The sequence below is a fragment of the Labeo rohita genome, chromosome 14 (assembly GCF_022985175.1).
Source record: "Labeo rohita strain BAU-BD-2019 chromosome 14, IGBB_LRoh.1.0, whole genome shotgun sequence".
Classification (NCBI taxonomy): domain Eukaryota; kingdom Metazoa; phylum Chordata; class Actinopteri; order Cypriniformes; family Cyprinidae; genus Labeo; species Labeo rohita.
In genome coordinates this window covers 11287894-11304440 of record NC_066882.1, presented here as the reverse complement: position 1 = coordinate 11304440, position 16547 = coordinate 11287894, and the positions used below count along the sequence as shown (strand labels likewise).

General features: G+C 35.6%; 1 protein-coding gene across 1 annotated transcript; it reads left to right on the top strand.

Moving 5' to 3' along the window:
- Window positions 1–635: 635 nt before the first annotated feature.
- On the top strand, window positions 636–5109 carry spata4 (spermatogenesis associated 4). Its single transcript, XM_051127981.1, has 6 exons — window positions 636–878; window positions 1191–1320; window positions 2525–2643; window positions 2977–3197; window positions 3298–3450; window positions 3855–5109. Exons 1-5 carry the CDS (start codon window positions 778–780, stop codon window positions 3408–3410), a joined length of 684 nt encoding a protein of 227 aa, XP_050983938.1. The 5' UTR covers window positions 636–777; the 3' UTR covers window positions 3411–3450; window positions 3855–5109.
- Window positions 5110–16547: the final 11438 nt, after the last annotated feature.

Below are 16547 nucleotides of genomic sequence, written 5' to 3'. Positions count from 1 at the left end.
AAAATGACGCTCAACATAGTCTAAAATATGCATAAATAAGTTTTTAAATAACATAAATATTTCATGGGTTTTCTATTACATATTTCCATAAAATACATCATTTACATGATATTACAAGTCTTAATACCCGGTGTTCCTTTTAAATAGTCCATGTGACGTCAGTGGTTCAACCTAATTTTATGAAGCTACGAGTACTTTATGCGCAAAGAAAACAAAAATAACGACTTTATTCAACGATTTATGCTCTTCTAGGACAGTCTGCCACTAACAATAACCACTGATGTCACATGGACTATTTTAACAATGTCCTTACTACGTTTCCGTGACCGTGATAGTACACTTGCTATCATTGGAGGGTCAGAAAGCTCTCCGATTTCATCAAAAATATCTTAATATGCGTTCCGAAGATGAACGAAGGTCTTACGAGTTTTGTAACGACATGAGGGTGAGTAATTAATGACATAATTTTAATTTTAGGGTGAACTATCCCTTTAAAACTATCTAATTCTAGTTACTCAGTGTTAAAATTCGTGTTTTACTCACCCTAAATGTTGATAACCAGTTGAAAACAGTTGACGGTAGCCATTGACTTCCATAGAATGGAAAAAATCATGTAAATCAAGTGTTGTGATCTACCAGCAGGTGGCAGCACATCAACTCCAGCGCGTGTCGTCAAGCTGTTTCCATGCGACTGTAAACAATGAACCGAAGGGGGTTTGTCCTCTTTCTCAAACAAATGTAAAGCTGCTCCCTTTCTGTCGTTAGCTATAGTTAGAAATGGCCTATTCACAGTCCCCTAAGAAGGCTGGTCTACCACGAGAGGTTTTGAAATGGCTGCAAAGTCTTGATTTATCGTTTTTCCCAAAAAACGTGCGAAGGTGAGTAGAGAAGATAAATAAAGTGGGACATTAAGGGGATCTCAATATATTTGCACTTGCATACAAGCTTAAAAGTGCTATATAGCTAGTTTAGTTTTCTAAGGAACTACGATAACAATAAATAATCATTTATAGTTCCTCAAAAGAGGACTCTATTTCGCTATTTAGTCAGCATTTTGAATAAAATGTTAATATGACAAATTTGTATCAAAAATAAATGTTCAAAAATAAACAAAATTTAAAGCGTTTCGAATTAGTATTAAATATGAAACGTGCTTACACGTGTCTTGCTGTCTTATTTTTTGACCAAAGAGACTTTTCCAATGGATACCTAGTGGCGGAAATATTTTCCTGGTACTTCCCAAGGGATTTTCATATGCACTCCTATGATAATGGAGCTTCACTTGCTGCCAAACAATCCAACTGGTCCCAGATTGAGAGGGTGAGTTTGATACCCTGCAGAAATAATAAAAGTGACATGAAATAAAGTGATAGTTTGCCCAAAAATGAAAATTCTGTTATTAATTGCTCACCCTCATGTCGTTCCAAACGTATAAGACCTTTGTCCATCTTCAAAACACAAATTAGGATATTTTTGATGAAATCCGAAAGCTTTCTGACCCTGCATAGACGTCAACGCAACTGACACGTTCAAGGCCCAGAAAGGCAGTAAGGACATCTTTAAAATAGTCCATGTGGCATCAGTGGTCCATCCGAAATTTTAAGAAGCTATGAGAATGCTTTTTGTGTGCAAAGAAAACAAAAATGTGACCCTGGACCACAAAACCAGTCATAAGGGTCAATTTTTCCAAATTGAGATTTATACATCATCTGAAAGCCGAATAAATAATCTTTCCACTGATGTATGGTTTGTTAGGATAGGACAATGTTTGGCCGAGATACAACTATTTGTAATCTAGAATTTGAGGGTCCCAAAAAATCTAAATACTGAGAAAATCCCCTTTAAAATTATCCAAATACATTTCTTAACAATGCATATTATTAATCAAAAATTAAGTTTTTATATATTTACAGTAGGAATTTTACAAAATAACTTCATGGAACATGATCTTCACTTCCTAATGATTTTTGGCATAAAACAAAAATCAATAATTTTGACCCATACAGTGTATTTTTGACTATTGCTACAAATATACCCCAGCGATTTAAGACTGGTTTTGTGGTCCAGGGTCACAAATAATGATTTTATTTAACAATTTCTTGTTCTATGCTTTACGTCAGAATGCTGCGTTGTGGTACTGCTGTACTGACATGGAAGAGAAAAAAATTGTTGAATAAAGTTTTTTTTTTTTTTTTTGCATACAAAAAGTATTCTCGTAGCTTCATAAAATTGAGGTTAATGGACTATTTTAACAATGTCCATACTTCCTTTCTGGGCCTTGAAGGTAGTTGCATTGCTGTCTATGCAGGGTCAGAAAGCTGTTGAATTTCATCAAAAAATATATTAATTTGTGTTCCAAAGAGAAACAAAAGACAGGTTTGGAATGACATGAGTGAGTAATTAATAACAGAATTATCATTCGGTGTGAACTATCGCTTTAATAATTTAGTTTCTTGATGTGTTTATTGTGCTTTGGCCTATTTTTAAGATATTTTCTGTAATACACTCTTCGTTTGTTTAAAAGTTTTTTGTGAAGCAAAACATCAGTTTGTCAAAAGAGGTCATAGATGGCACAATCCACTGTAAACCTGGAGCTGCAGAACTTTTTGTGCAAGAGATTTACACCATCCTGACCAACAGAAGGTGAGCTTTCATATTTACTTTATGCATATTCTGTTACCTTTAGATAATGTAAGTCAAATATTAAACTTCAGGCACTGTTTTCAAATACATACATACATACATGATACACTTAATTTCAAAAAGATAAAATTATGTTCAAATGAAAGGGAGGACATGTTATGCAGGATACGTACTTTCTCTTCACCTGCAATGTGCATGTGTTAGGTGTGTAATATAAATATATAAATTGGCTTGCGGACATAATTTCGTAATGAGCCACATATGCTTTAAAGGTTAATGACTAATTAATCTCACACCTTGTCTAAATGTGTCTTGTTTTTATGCTTCCTGTAGGATCCAGACCATCCAGAGGGTGGAGCAAGACTTCACAGATAAGGCTTATCAAGTCCAGTTGCCCATGGTGGCTCGAGCCACAGCCTCGGTGGCCATAAAGAGCAACCTGAGTCTCAGTGAGGTTATAGCTGAACCAAACATCATTGCCAACCAGCGCAAGGTCCTTGCGATCATACACAGGCACATAGAACAGAGAAAAGAAGAGAGAACACAAGACCCAAGTGAGTCACACTCCATGAATCCCTTCTGTTTGCCTTGAGATATGTGTGTCTTGGGAAATGATGTTTAACTGTAGAGTACATTTCCTTGACTTCTTGATAGAACGGTTCAACGTTAAGCCCACTCTCGGAGAACAGGCTGTCAGATTGGCTCCGCTGTTAGCCCACCAGAGCGAGCCAAACCTGCAGATGAACACCAGTCAAGCGGCTTGTTAAGTTCTTGGCTCTGTCTTCCCAACAAGAGGATGAGACATATGTAAGCCAGTAGTCTAAATACTTGATTTACACAAACCATGTTGCTGTTGTTGTTGTTTTTCCTGTTAATTGAATTAAAATTGTTTATATTAATTGTAAATATTAGAAAAAAAAACTAAATAAAATCAGAAATGCTACCGTAATAATTACTTGAAAAGAAAACTTAAGTTGAAGTACTAAAATTATTAAAACAAAAAGAAAGCTGACTAGAAATATTAAAAGAAAAAGAAAAATGACAAGCACATAACAAAATTACTAAAACAATCTAAAATTAAAATTGCAATAAAAGTACTATAATAGTATATAAATGCTAAAATACACTGCTACTCAACATAAGTCACAAGTGTGTATTATTACTGTTTAATTATATTGTATTTAGAAAATATTTGTCTTTTTTATGTGCAGGTACAGTGGCATGTGGCATTAGAAGCAAATGCATTGCGGATATTGGATGCAAATTATGAATCTGTTTAAGGTAGATGTCTAACAAAGGTCTTCAAAGCACATTTTAAAATGCGGCCCTAGAAATTTGAGTAGAAGATTCATTCCCACAATAAATAAAAAACAGTCTAACAAGCATACTCATCAGTGTGCAGGCTGCTTTTGTTTGTTTGTGTTTGAATAGAACACAGACTTGAAAAAATCCTTGTTTATTAGGTTCTAAAAGTTTGTTGTTCAGGAACAGCTTCATTATACAGGTCAACAAATCTATTAAAATGAAATACATATTCGCATCGGTTATTCATGTCACAATAATTCAGTGTAAACAGTTAATAATTTTCTGAAGAACTACTAGCTCTTATTGTCGAATGTGTGATGATATTTAAACTAATGTTTATAAAATATAAATTCCTATTAGCTTGGGTCTTTTGAGCAGTCTGGACATTTTCCAAAAAACTTCCTTTTTAGTTCCATGGACTAAAAAGGAGCGCCATCTGAGCATAAATTCAACATTTATTGGTTAACCCAGTAGCTCTTAAGCCTACTTCAACCTGTTGTTGTATCTCAGTTATCTCTGTATTGAGATGGCTCTGTTTTCATTGAAAGGCACAGCATTTTCTCTTCCCTCTCCACCCAAGGCCCAGTGCAAATTAGACATTCATTTAGCAAACTCACTGTGAGACAGGCAGGATTTCGGCAAGTTGCCCAGGTCCTTGTTTACCCCCTCTGCCTCTTTTACTCTCTTTCTCTCCCCCTTGTACACACACAAACACATAGTGTCACACAGTCTCTTTCAGTCTCACACACTCAGTGCCACTGTCAAACATAAAGAGTGTATCTGTTGTGTTACCATGCATCTTTCAGACTCAATTCATAGCATAAGGTTGCCATGGATATCTAAAGCAAGCATACTGCTTTTCATGAATGTGCCCAGAAAATAACTTTTTAGACCGCCTAGTCTCTCTCACGCTCTCTCTGTCTTTCTCACCCTCCTCCCTATTACATGCTCATGCTGTTTTCTGTCTAAAACGGACATTTAAAAAACAAATAATAGGCTTTGTGCAGAATAAAATGCCATGAGGTGCAAATGGTGTGACCTTGAACGCAGTCATTTAATCATTAGCATAGCTAAGATGTTATTGAAATCAGTGTTTTCTCTCATTGATTTGACAAATTGACAAACTCCAGTATTTTATGGTCGACAATAAAAGGAAATGAAAGTAGGTAAAAACATTTATCTGTTACGTGATTATTTCTTTTTTCTGAGAATCCTCAAAGGGACAGTTCACCCAAAAATTAAAAGGTCCTTTTCATTAAAAGCATCATCATTTACTCACCCCCCATGTTGCTGCAAAATTGTATGACAAACTTGTATCCTTCTGTGGAGCACATCGATGTATCGCGATTCATGAACCGATTCTAAGATTTTCCAAATTCATCGCTATTCTTTCTGTAATCGATTCTGGGCTTAGTTTTTAACAGCAGGTAGCACTTTACTTTAGTTTTTATCCACACACTCAAATGCTCATGAGCGTAACAATTCATCAGTCGATTCTGAGATTTTCAGAATGCATTGCGATTCTCTCTGGAATCGATTCTTTCGTTAGACTTTTGAAAACGCTGCAGACTCTGTTTTAGTTTGAAAACTCCAGGGTTGCATTTTATTGTAAATGGACCAAAACAATGGCATGGCTGCCCACATTTGCACTACATACCCTTGAAGACCGTGTAAAAAATAACATCATGTCACATGAATGGTCATGTGACTTGCATGTGACTTGCATTTTCGGTTATGTAGCACAGAAGGAGATCATTTCTGAAACGCAGTGAAAACACCAGTGTAGATGAAGGAACGTTTTAATTTTAAAATGCCATTGTAAAATGAAAACGCACTAGTGTAAACAGGGCCTGAGCTTGCTCATGATGTCAAATGCTCATCAAATGCTTATGAAGAAGAGTGCTGAAGAACGCAACACATCGATGCTTCGCAATTCGTGAATCAATTCTGAGATTTTCAGAATGCATCGCGATTCATGAACCGATTCGGAGATTTTCCAAACGCATCACGATTCTTTCTGGAATCGATTCTGAGCTTAGTTTTTAACAGCAGGTAGCGCTTTAATCTAGTTTTTAACCGCACACTCAAATGTTCATGAAGAAGAGCACTGAAGAGCTGAACACATCGATGCTTCACGATTCGTGAATCAATTCTGAGATTTTCAGAGTGCATCGCGATTCGTGAGTCAATTCTGAGATTTTCAGAATGCATTGCAATTCTCTCTGGAATCGATTCTGAGCTTCATATTTAACAGGAGATGGCGATTTAATCTAGTTTTTAACCTCACACTTAAATGTTCATGAAGAAGAGCACTGAAGAGCGCAACACATCGATGCTTCACGATTCGTGAATCGATTCTGAGATTTTCCGAATGCATTGTGATTCTCTCTGGAATCGATTCTGAGCTTGACTTTTAAAAGGAGATGGCGCTCTAATCTATGCACACAACAAAGAGGGCTGAACAACAAAACACACTGATGCATTGCGATTCGTGAATCGATTCAGAGATTTTCAGAATGCAGTGCGATTCTCTCTGGAATCAATTCTGAGCTTCGTTTTTTAACAGCAGGTGGCACTTCAATCTGATTTTTAACCCCAAACTCAAATGCTCATGAAGAAGAGCATTGAAGAGCTTAACACATCAATGCATCATGATTCGCAAATCAATTCTGAGATTTTCCAAATACGTTGTGATTCTCTCTGGAATCGATTCTGAGTCAGTTTTGAACAGCAGGTAGCGCTTTATTCTAGTTTTTAACCACATACTCAAATGCTCATGAAGAAGAGCCCTGAAGAGCGCAACACATCGATGCATTGTGATTCATGAATCGATTCTGAGATTTTCCGAATGCATTGCGATTCTCTCTGGAATCGATTCTGAGCTTCATATTTAACAGTAGATGGTGCTCTAATGCACACAACAAAGAGGGCTGAAGAGCATAACACATCAATGCATCGTGAATCGAATCTGAGATTTTCAGATGCATCGCGATTCTCTCTGGAATCGATTCTGAGCTTAGTTTTTAACAGCAGATGCCGCTTTAATCTAGTTTTAAAATGCACACTCAAATGCTTATGAAGAAGAGCACTGACGAGCGCAACACATCAATGCATCGCAATTCGTGAAACGATTCTGAGATTTTCAGAATGCATTGTGATTCTTTCTGGAATTGATTCTGAGCTTAGTTTTTAACAGCAGGTGGCAAAAATCTAATCTAGTTTTTAAACGCACACTCAAATGCTCATGCATAAGAGCACTGAAGAGCTCAACACATCGATGCATCGCGATTTGTAAATCGATTTTGAGATTTTCAGAATAGATCGCGATTTAAGAATTGTTTCTGAGAAACCACAAACCACAAACTTTTAAACCACACTCGAATGCTCACAAAGAAGAGCGCTGAAGTGCGTTCAAACCAGTAGCTCACTGAGTACAACCATTTTACGTCATCGAAATAATGACGCCCCCATAGTCCAAAATATATAAAAAAACAATGTGATTTTTTTAAAATAACGTGAATCACTACATATTTCAGTGTGAGACATCATTTATGTTATAATAAGCCATAAGTCTTAATACCCGGGGTTTCCTTTAAAGGGCTGTATTTCTTAGCACAGGCTTTAGGCTTATCTACAAATAAAGTAATGTAATAATCTTAAATCTATGTCGATGAGTTGTTTTATTTGGCAAGTAGCTGTGCAAAATTTACAGTAATCTTGTCACTATCATACAATAAACACCTTCAGGGAGGCACAAGACCCTGACAGGACGGAGAACCCTGTCGAGATTTATTTTGTGTTAGCATGCATATAAAACGTGGTGTTTCATGCTTTGTGCACATTGTGTGCTCAGTGCATACATGTATGTGTGCATGCGTTGCCTCCTGGACAGGCGACATCTAAAGTGTGTTTCCATGGTAACAAGTCAGCTAGAGCTACAATCGAGCGGGCGATGGTAGCGCTCACTGCAAGCATTTCAAAATACACGCACACTGGAACACATTTTGTGCGATGCTTTCCATTGCCAACTAACTGCATGTAGACGGCTAGATGCCCTTGTAGAGGCCGCTAAGCCATCTGTTGTGTGTTTTTTCATCTGGGCCTGCAGCGCAAAACAGGGAGGATGCATGTATTCGAGAGTTAGAGGAGGGGTGTTCGGATTCATGTATTTAATCCAGACAGAAACATGATTAGCCAGAAGGGGGATTGGGTGTTAAAGTATCGCTCATTAACTTTGGATTTCCCCTCCAAAACCCACCCCGTACTCATTGCCCATGCATCACACATTAACACATGGACATACGAACAACACACACACTTGGCAGCAAGAGCCAACGTCTCTCTCCCACCACCTTCCTAGAAAAGCAGCATCATCAGGGACCAGGGTGTGGCTGTGTTTGTGCCTGCACAGACTCCATGACATGTGGCAATCACATTGGAGATAATTTTCCATTTGTAAATGCCTGATAAATTCAGATTAATTAATTTTATGTGCGATAATTAAAATCATATTATTAGCTCATATTAATTGCTGTTTTCATGTAATTAATGTATTAATGTAATTAAGTGTCATAAGTATATGTTTAATTTGTTATTTTTAAATTATATCTATTACATTGTTAAGTAGTAATAATCTTATTATACTATTTAGAAATTATGTAAATGTTTAATTTGTATATTTAAATTTCATCTGCTATTTTTATGCAATTAAAAATAATTAAATTAGATATTAGATCATTTTACAAATAGATATACATATATACATATATAAATTTCATTCACAGTATAACATGAATTATACTGTTATTAAGTAATAATCTATGTATAATTCAATATCAGATGTATATATTGTTATGAGTAAAATATTTAGAAGTTACATATATTTCATTTTTTATATTTAAATAAATTTAATCTGCTATTTTAAAGTAATATTTAAACAAAGTGTATTTATTTGCTATTTTTTAAATGTATCTATTACATTGTTATTAAGTAATAATTAATGTACAATTTAATATTGTAGAATATAATATATAATTTATTGTTATCCAATGTGTTTACTGTTATTACCATATTATTTAGAAGTTACATATAAATATTGTTTAAATAAATTGAATCTGCTATTTTCATATAATGATGTATACATAAGTATATATTTCATTTGCTATGAAATATAGCTATCATTGAATTATATTAGTTACGTTGTTATTAAGTAATAATGTATGTTTAATTTAATTAAACATTAATTTAATATTATATAATGTAATATTGAATGTGTATATTGTTACTATATTATTTAGAAGTTACATTTAAATGTATTTTAATGTCAAATATACATTAATATATATTTCATTTGCTATTTTTAAATGATATCTATTACATTGTTATTAAGTAATAATTGATGTACAATTTAATATTATATAATTTAATGTTATCAAGTGTTTATATTGTTACTACTATATTATTTAAAAATGATTTAGGTAAATATTTAATTTGTATATTAAAATTTCATTGCTATTTTCATGCAATTAAAAATAATTAAATTAGATATTGGATAATTTTACAGATAGACAGATAGATATGTCCACAAAATTGCTGGAAATCAAATTTATGTCACAAAAAATGTTTTCAAATTATTTATGTGCATGTTTCGTTTAGTGACCATCAATAATTTATTAAAGAAAATTTTAGCATTTTTCAGCCAGTGTCAATTATGAATGTTTGGTTACACTTTATTTTAAGGTGTCTTGTTATAGTGCAATTATACATTTAACTGAGTAATATTAATTATTAACAGAGTAATATTACTTAATAACACCTTCTTACTATAAGGCTAGGCTTAGTTTCATGTAGCTTTACTTCTTTTTTTAGAGATTTATTTTAGCGATTTTGGAAACTCAATTTCAGGTCCTCAAGCTGGAATTCAAACTCGGGACTCCCACAGCGCAAGGGCACTTTATGTAAGTTTACTTAAAAAGAATGTGTAACAAGGAGACTCTAAACTAAAGTGTTTCCGTCTGTTCCTTATACTATTGTTTCCCAACCCTGTTCTTGGAGCCACACCAACAGTGCTGATTTTAGTATGTCTCTGTATCTGATTCATCTGTTTGAGGTCTTGGAGTCCACCATGGAGCTCATGAGTTGAATCAGGTGGGTTTGAGCTTGAAAACATATACTGTTGGTGTGCCTCCAGTTGGGAAACACTGTCTTAAACACCCTGTGTGATGACGGAATACAGAATGCCTTGTATTCCTATTATATATAGTATCAAATGTTAGTCTGCATTTGGCATTTTATGTCTGTGCAGTGATGCTATTCCTGAAATAGAGCCCTACTCAGGGCAGGAATGTTAAACATGGTGTCTCAGCATATCAACACATCAGACAAATTGTTATTGTCAGAGGACATGCAGTCAGTTGGGGGGAAGAGTTCGGGAACATTCATACAGATTGTGTCTTGTGTGAGTAGCCTTAACACACTTTCAGTAGCAACTGCTATTCTTGGATTGTAAATAAGAAAGCAGGTCGGCCTTCACAATAATTTTAGAACTTAAAACTGCCGGTAGAAAGTAAATCTGTCAGCTTTTTGGCCAGGACATGTGGATGTATCGTTTACAGTGTCAGCAGATCATAAGCCAGTATTTAAAGTAATGGGGCCAGTAAAAACTCAAGTATCTGTTAACAAGACATGGCTAAAACTACATTGCAACACAAATAGGAAATAAAAATAAAATATTTGTACTACAGCTGACAAGATGAACTAATCTTAAAAATGTTGATTATAGCATTATATTTAGATCAAGTCCCCCTGCAGTACACTGTAAAAAAACAATTTGTTGAGTCAACTTAAAATAATTTGTAACCTGGCTGCCTTAAAATTTTAAGTTCAGTCAACTCAAAAAAAGTTTATTCAACTTGAAATGTTAAATTATACCAAGTGACAACTTAGATATTTGAGTTGAATCAACTTAAAATTTTAAGGCAGCTGGGTTACTTACCCATCTGTTACTTAGTACAACTTAACATTTCAAGTTGACTAAACTTATTTTAGTTAACTGAACTTAAAATTTTAAGGCAGCAGGGTAACAAATGATTTTAAGCTGACTCAGCAAATTGTGTTTTTTGGTTGTAGTGCTGGGCATTTTAGCCGATCACAGTTATGTCTGTTGAGCGCACAAATGCAATCATCTCACCATTGCAACTCAATTTCTGTCATGAATGCTTAAATCATAACTAACACAGTTCAAGCGTGATGTAAATTAATAGATTCATTGTTTAATGTAGACAGTGTCACAGATTATAACAGGAGTTTTGGGAAAAGTGCAGAACTCAAATCACTGATAGGCTCACGTTTAACTTTAAGAGATTGACAGCTTCAGCAATTATAAAAGGAGCACTTGTACAAAATTTGATCAGAGTTTAATAACAGATGATTTCCATATTGCTAGGAGGAACAGTGAGACGTTGACTGTGTAGTCACTGACTTCGTTCACTGATACTTAAAGCAGCAATAAATCAATTTGCGATGAAGAACCTCTGACTGAGTGTGATGTTGTTGCATTACTGTTGCTCCATCCATATCTTTTCAGAAAATCTGTTTGCAAAGCCTGCATTGAATCGCAACTGGTTTACCAAAGAATGCACAATAAAATGTCTCTAAAAACCCAGAATTAGGAAAAGAGTCATTTTGGCAGCTTGCTTTCAATAAAAGCTGTTTTTGGAATACAGGGAACTTTTGAGTTCTGAAACTTACAGTACAGTGATGTCTTGTATGACAAAAACCAGTGAGAATTTAGTTTCTCAATTCATGACCCCTTTTAAAAAGCTTTGTAAGTTGGTAATTAGTTGATATGCATACTCATAGTAGTCAAACGTACTTATAGATAGTTCACCCAAACCTGAAAATTCTGTCATTAATTACTCACCCTCATTTCGTTCCAAACCTGTAAGACCTTTGTTCATCTTCGGAACACAAATTAAGATATTTTTGATGAAATCCACGCAAAAAGTCTTCTCATGGAGTGTCCTCAATAATGTCACATGGACTGTTTTGTTGATGTTTTTGGTACCTGTCTAGGCCTTGAACCTGGTAGTTGTGTTGCTGTCTATGGAGGGTCAGAAAGCTTTCGGATTTCATCAGAAATATCTTAATGTGTGTTCTGAAGATGAACAAAGGTCATACGGGTTTGAAACAACATGAGGGTGAGTAATTAATGACAAGGAAAATCTGTTCACTTGATATTTGCAGTACCTACGGACAGCTATTTTGGGCATCCAAAACCAAGTCTGCTTGAATTAGGAAATACTAAAATGTCCAAAATAATATATTTTGTATAAATAACATATAAGTGTGTGTGAACTGGAAGTTGCTACTTACTTCAGTATTGTGACGTATTTCCAACTTAAATGGATTATTAAATGGGAAAGAGTTTTATTTTAGCGCTCTTGTTTGTGGGTTAACTTGCATCGATTAATTGCTTGTCTCAAAACTATCTATAACTTATCTATAAGATAGTGTGCTCCAAAACAGTGACAAAATCTGCATTTACAAGATAATAAGCATTCAAAATTTACATTCCCTAATTTCCGCCAGTGTGGATCAATGATTTTGATGACATCACCCTGCACTTCATCTCCTCATCAAACTTTCTGTCCAGTCAAATGCTCTCTAGAATCCAAAGCGTCCCGCCCCTAAACTATAAATAGATGCTGAAGCTGTGGCTGAAATTGGTCACTTGTTCACAGAGTTAGTATTTTTTGCACAGTGAATGGAACGTGGTGCACTATATAGGGGATAGTGAATGATTCAAACAGTGTAAATATCCAGTGGGGCGAATGAAGTCTGGTTTCGCTGTGTGGCGGTTCGCCACTCAGTCCAGAGATACGATAGCACGGAGCAGATCATATGCGTGAATCGCACAGACCACAAAACGTATTGTCTCATTTGAATTCTACACAGAATGCTATATTTATAGCAATATGGATGAGATTGTGGCTTTCACCACAGCTTAACAGCTCTGGCCCAAGCTGTGGTTTAAACGGAACACTATTGGCGTTTTAAAAAAGGGCGTGGGACTGCTTGATATGTCCAGCCCTGTCTTCCTGTTTCAGCTGAAGTTAAGTCAACACATAGAACAATGCTGCGTGTTTCAAAGCTTTTATTTCAGACTGAACCAGCCAGTCCTTAGTGCATGTCTCAGGACACTGACTTTCTATAGTAAACTGAGCTTCTAACAGCAGCTGCAGTGATGAGAGGGCTTTACTAATTGGCGTTTGGCTCTTTCGTTTTAAAGGTTGGACTAGTTCCACCATATTGTGCGTTGCACTTTATCTCATTTATATAAGGCTAAACTGAGATGGAGAAAAAAAGTCTGAACTGTATCCAATAATCATTATCATTAGAAATTTTATTAGCACTTCTGTACTAAATTGCAGGTTCTAATAAACAGTATGTGGCTGATTAAGCGAGTAAAGCCCACTTTAAGCAAACTGCCTTTTTATGCCTTTTATGTTTTTTTCACTCACTGGAATGACAGTGAATATATTTCACCACACACACACATAAAGAATCACGTGAGCGCACCATATGATGTTATATTCATCACATGCATTCATATTTTATCCATGTTGCGCACTGAAGCAGCGAAGCTGAAAAAAACTACTCAAGATGTCATCATTATATTTCAATCCCTTAGATTTATTTGACTTTATATTGGTTATATATATTTGTGTGAGTGTGTGTAAAGTAGGCCAAAAGAAAGGAACCTGTTATGTATTTATGCAAATGCCTGTATGTGCAAATCAAATGGAGATGGATGCAGAATTACCCAGGCTGAAACACCTTGTATGCTAAAGCTTTGTCTAACTATTGCTGACCTGCGTGTGCAAATAGAACAAACATTCTAGTAGGGAAAGTATGTCCAGTAGACAGCTTTAACTTAGCTGTATGCCAAACATAGTATGTGTGTTTCTGAAAACTTTATCAATAATTCCATAAAACAGATACCTGTCACATTATGCATTGAAACATACCACACTGTCTATATGTAAAGGTCAACTAGTGCGTAGAGTGCATAAAAACTGCTTAATGTGTCACTGGCAACTCTAAGATGAGTTTACGAATGTGCTATGACAAGTGATAGCTCCACTGACCACAAAGGTACTTGCTATAACACTTAACGCTAAGGAACAAGAGTACTGTCCTCCTTAGTGTGGAGGTGTGCAACTTCATTCTACGCCTCCCTTTCATGCAACTGGTCAGACAGATAGGCACTCATATAAGCAGACAGTGCTATAATATTAAAGAGATGAAAATTCTGTTATTAATTACTCACCCTCATGTCATTCCAAATCCATATGACCGTCATTCATTTTCAGAACACAAATTAGGATATCTGATGAAAACCGAAAGCTAAGAGTTAAGAGGTTTAAGATTGACTGCCTTACAAATTAGTATACCACACTGTAGGAGCTACCTGTGCACATTTATTCCAAATAATGACAAGTATAAAAGAATAATTAGAGAATTACAGGCCAGAGAAGTAACTGGTGATGGTTAGGGATGGTTAACTAACATAGAACATATACCTGTCGTTGTAATGGTCATCATTATTATTCCTCATGTATGGCCTTGTGTTGACAAATAATGACAAATGACGTTAAAGTGAGCTTTAGCCGTGTTGTACAAGGGATGCAAGAGTATACATGAGATACATTTGAAATAGCTAAATTTTGATGTATTGATGGTTTGATAAACAATTTTGCTCATATTTTTAATAAACTGTTATTTCAAGGGCTCTCTCCCATTAAAAAACAGCCTCAGCATATCTTTAGAGTAAAGCACTAAATAATGAATTATTCAAATTGGCCATTGTTTGGCCATTATTTCAAGACTTCACTGTCCCTTTTATGTCTCAAAAATATACTTTATACTTCTTCTTTTACACCTACACAATGTGCTGATGCTATTTCAAGTGAGGAAATGAAACTAGACAGCTAGACATACATTTTCAAGTCTTACTTGCATCTCATAATCATCCATTTTTAATCAATATTTATTTCCTTTCCATATAAGATAACATATAACTCGATGAACGTCAAACTGTCTCCGTTTTTCAAGACACACCATGTTCAGTCCGGCGTGCACGGAAATCATATGATATGCTGCCTTTGCTATGATAAACACCAGTTGCGCCGCTGTTTCCATTTTGGTATATAGTGCTGCTTACACTATTCTTCTTAAACACGCCGCTATTGCCGGCATTCATGAACTTAATAATAGCCAACATTTCAGCCCCATGTGTAATGCAGCTCGCAGTCGCTGAACGCGTATGGGTTATAATAATGTAAAACTCCAGGCAGATTTTTTGGCACACACCCGTTTTAACGCGTACAGTCTGACATTAATGACAGTGAGATCACACAGTGTGGCATGATCATTATGTTTGTACAGTCTGACAAGCAGCAATCGTAAAGGACTGCACAGTGTGAGCCCAGCTTAAGACAAATGCGCGAGAAGACAGGATAATGCAGAGACTCTCAGTGGGGAATGGGTTCAACACTGCAGCTGGAATTGCTTGCCAGTTCAGCGCTGAACAGGGTAAGGATCTGTCTCGGCATGATTAAGAGAAGCCTGCTCTTAAGTGACCAAACCTCTCATCAGCAGAAAGAATCAAAGGGTTAAGCTCACCTTTGCTGAAGAGCATGCTGTGTGGACAGAAGAGAACTTGCCCAAACTTGAGTGATGAGAGCAAGTCTCATTTATTTGGGTCTGATAGGAAACATTTTGTTCTGAGTCAAACTGAGGAAAGACTGAAGCCCAAGTGCATAAAGAAGCTATGAAAGATGGAGGAAGAAGTGCCATGGCAATGTTCATCAGAACCACCTTCAGCAACATGCAGTTCCTTCCCTGCAAGCACCCAATCAACCAATTTTCACGCCCCATCACATTGCAAAACAGGTAAAGCAGTTCCTTGAAGCTAAGAACAGTGAAATAATGAAATGGCCGACCCAGAGTCCTGATCTAAACCCAACTGAAAATCTCTGGAAAAACCAAGTTTTGGCCAAGAAACCTACTACAGTACTATGGAAGAGAGTAGAAGAAGGTTGAACCAAGATCATACACTGTAAAAAAAACTTCGTGCTGACTTAAAATTTTAAGTTTACTCAACTCAAATATCCACATTTTCATGTAGTACAACTGAACTTTAAATTTTAAGACAGCACAAACACGTACTTTTTTAAGTTGAAACAACTTTTTTTTAAGTTGTTTTTTACTGTGCACAAGCGCTGTGTGAGAAACTAGTGATGTGCTGAAGTCATTCAAAGCAAGGGCCTTTTCACTTCCTACTAAATTCAGACATGCTATAAACCTCCAAAATTTTAGTTGTAATCTTCTTTCGTGCTACAGTGGTCACTGTTCTCTAATTCTCTGATTTTTGTGTTTTCCACAAAATAAAGTTTTTTTGTCAAAATGCGTTGGATATTTTGTCAAATATGTGAGTAGAACAGTGGTATACCTCCAGCTAATATTCCTTCAAATTTTGAGTGATGAAGATTAACAATATTTTAGAAAAAAATCTATATGAATTGATGATTTCTTGT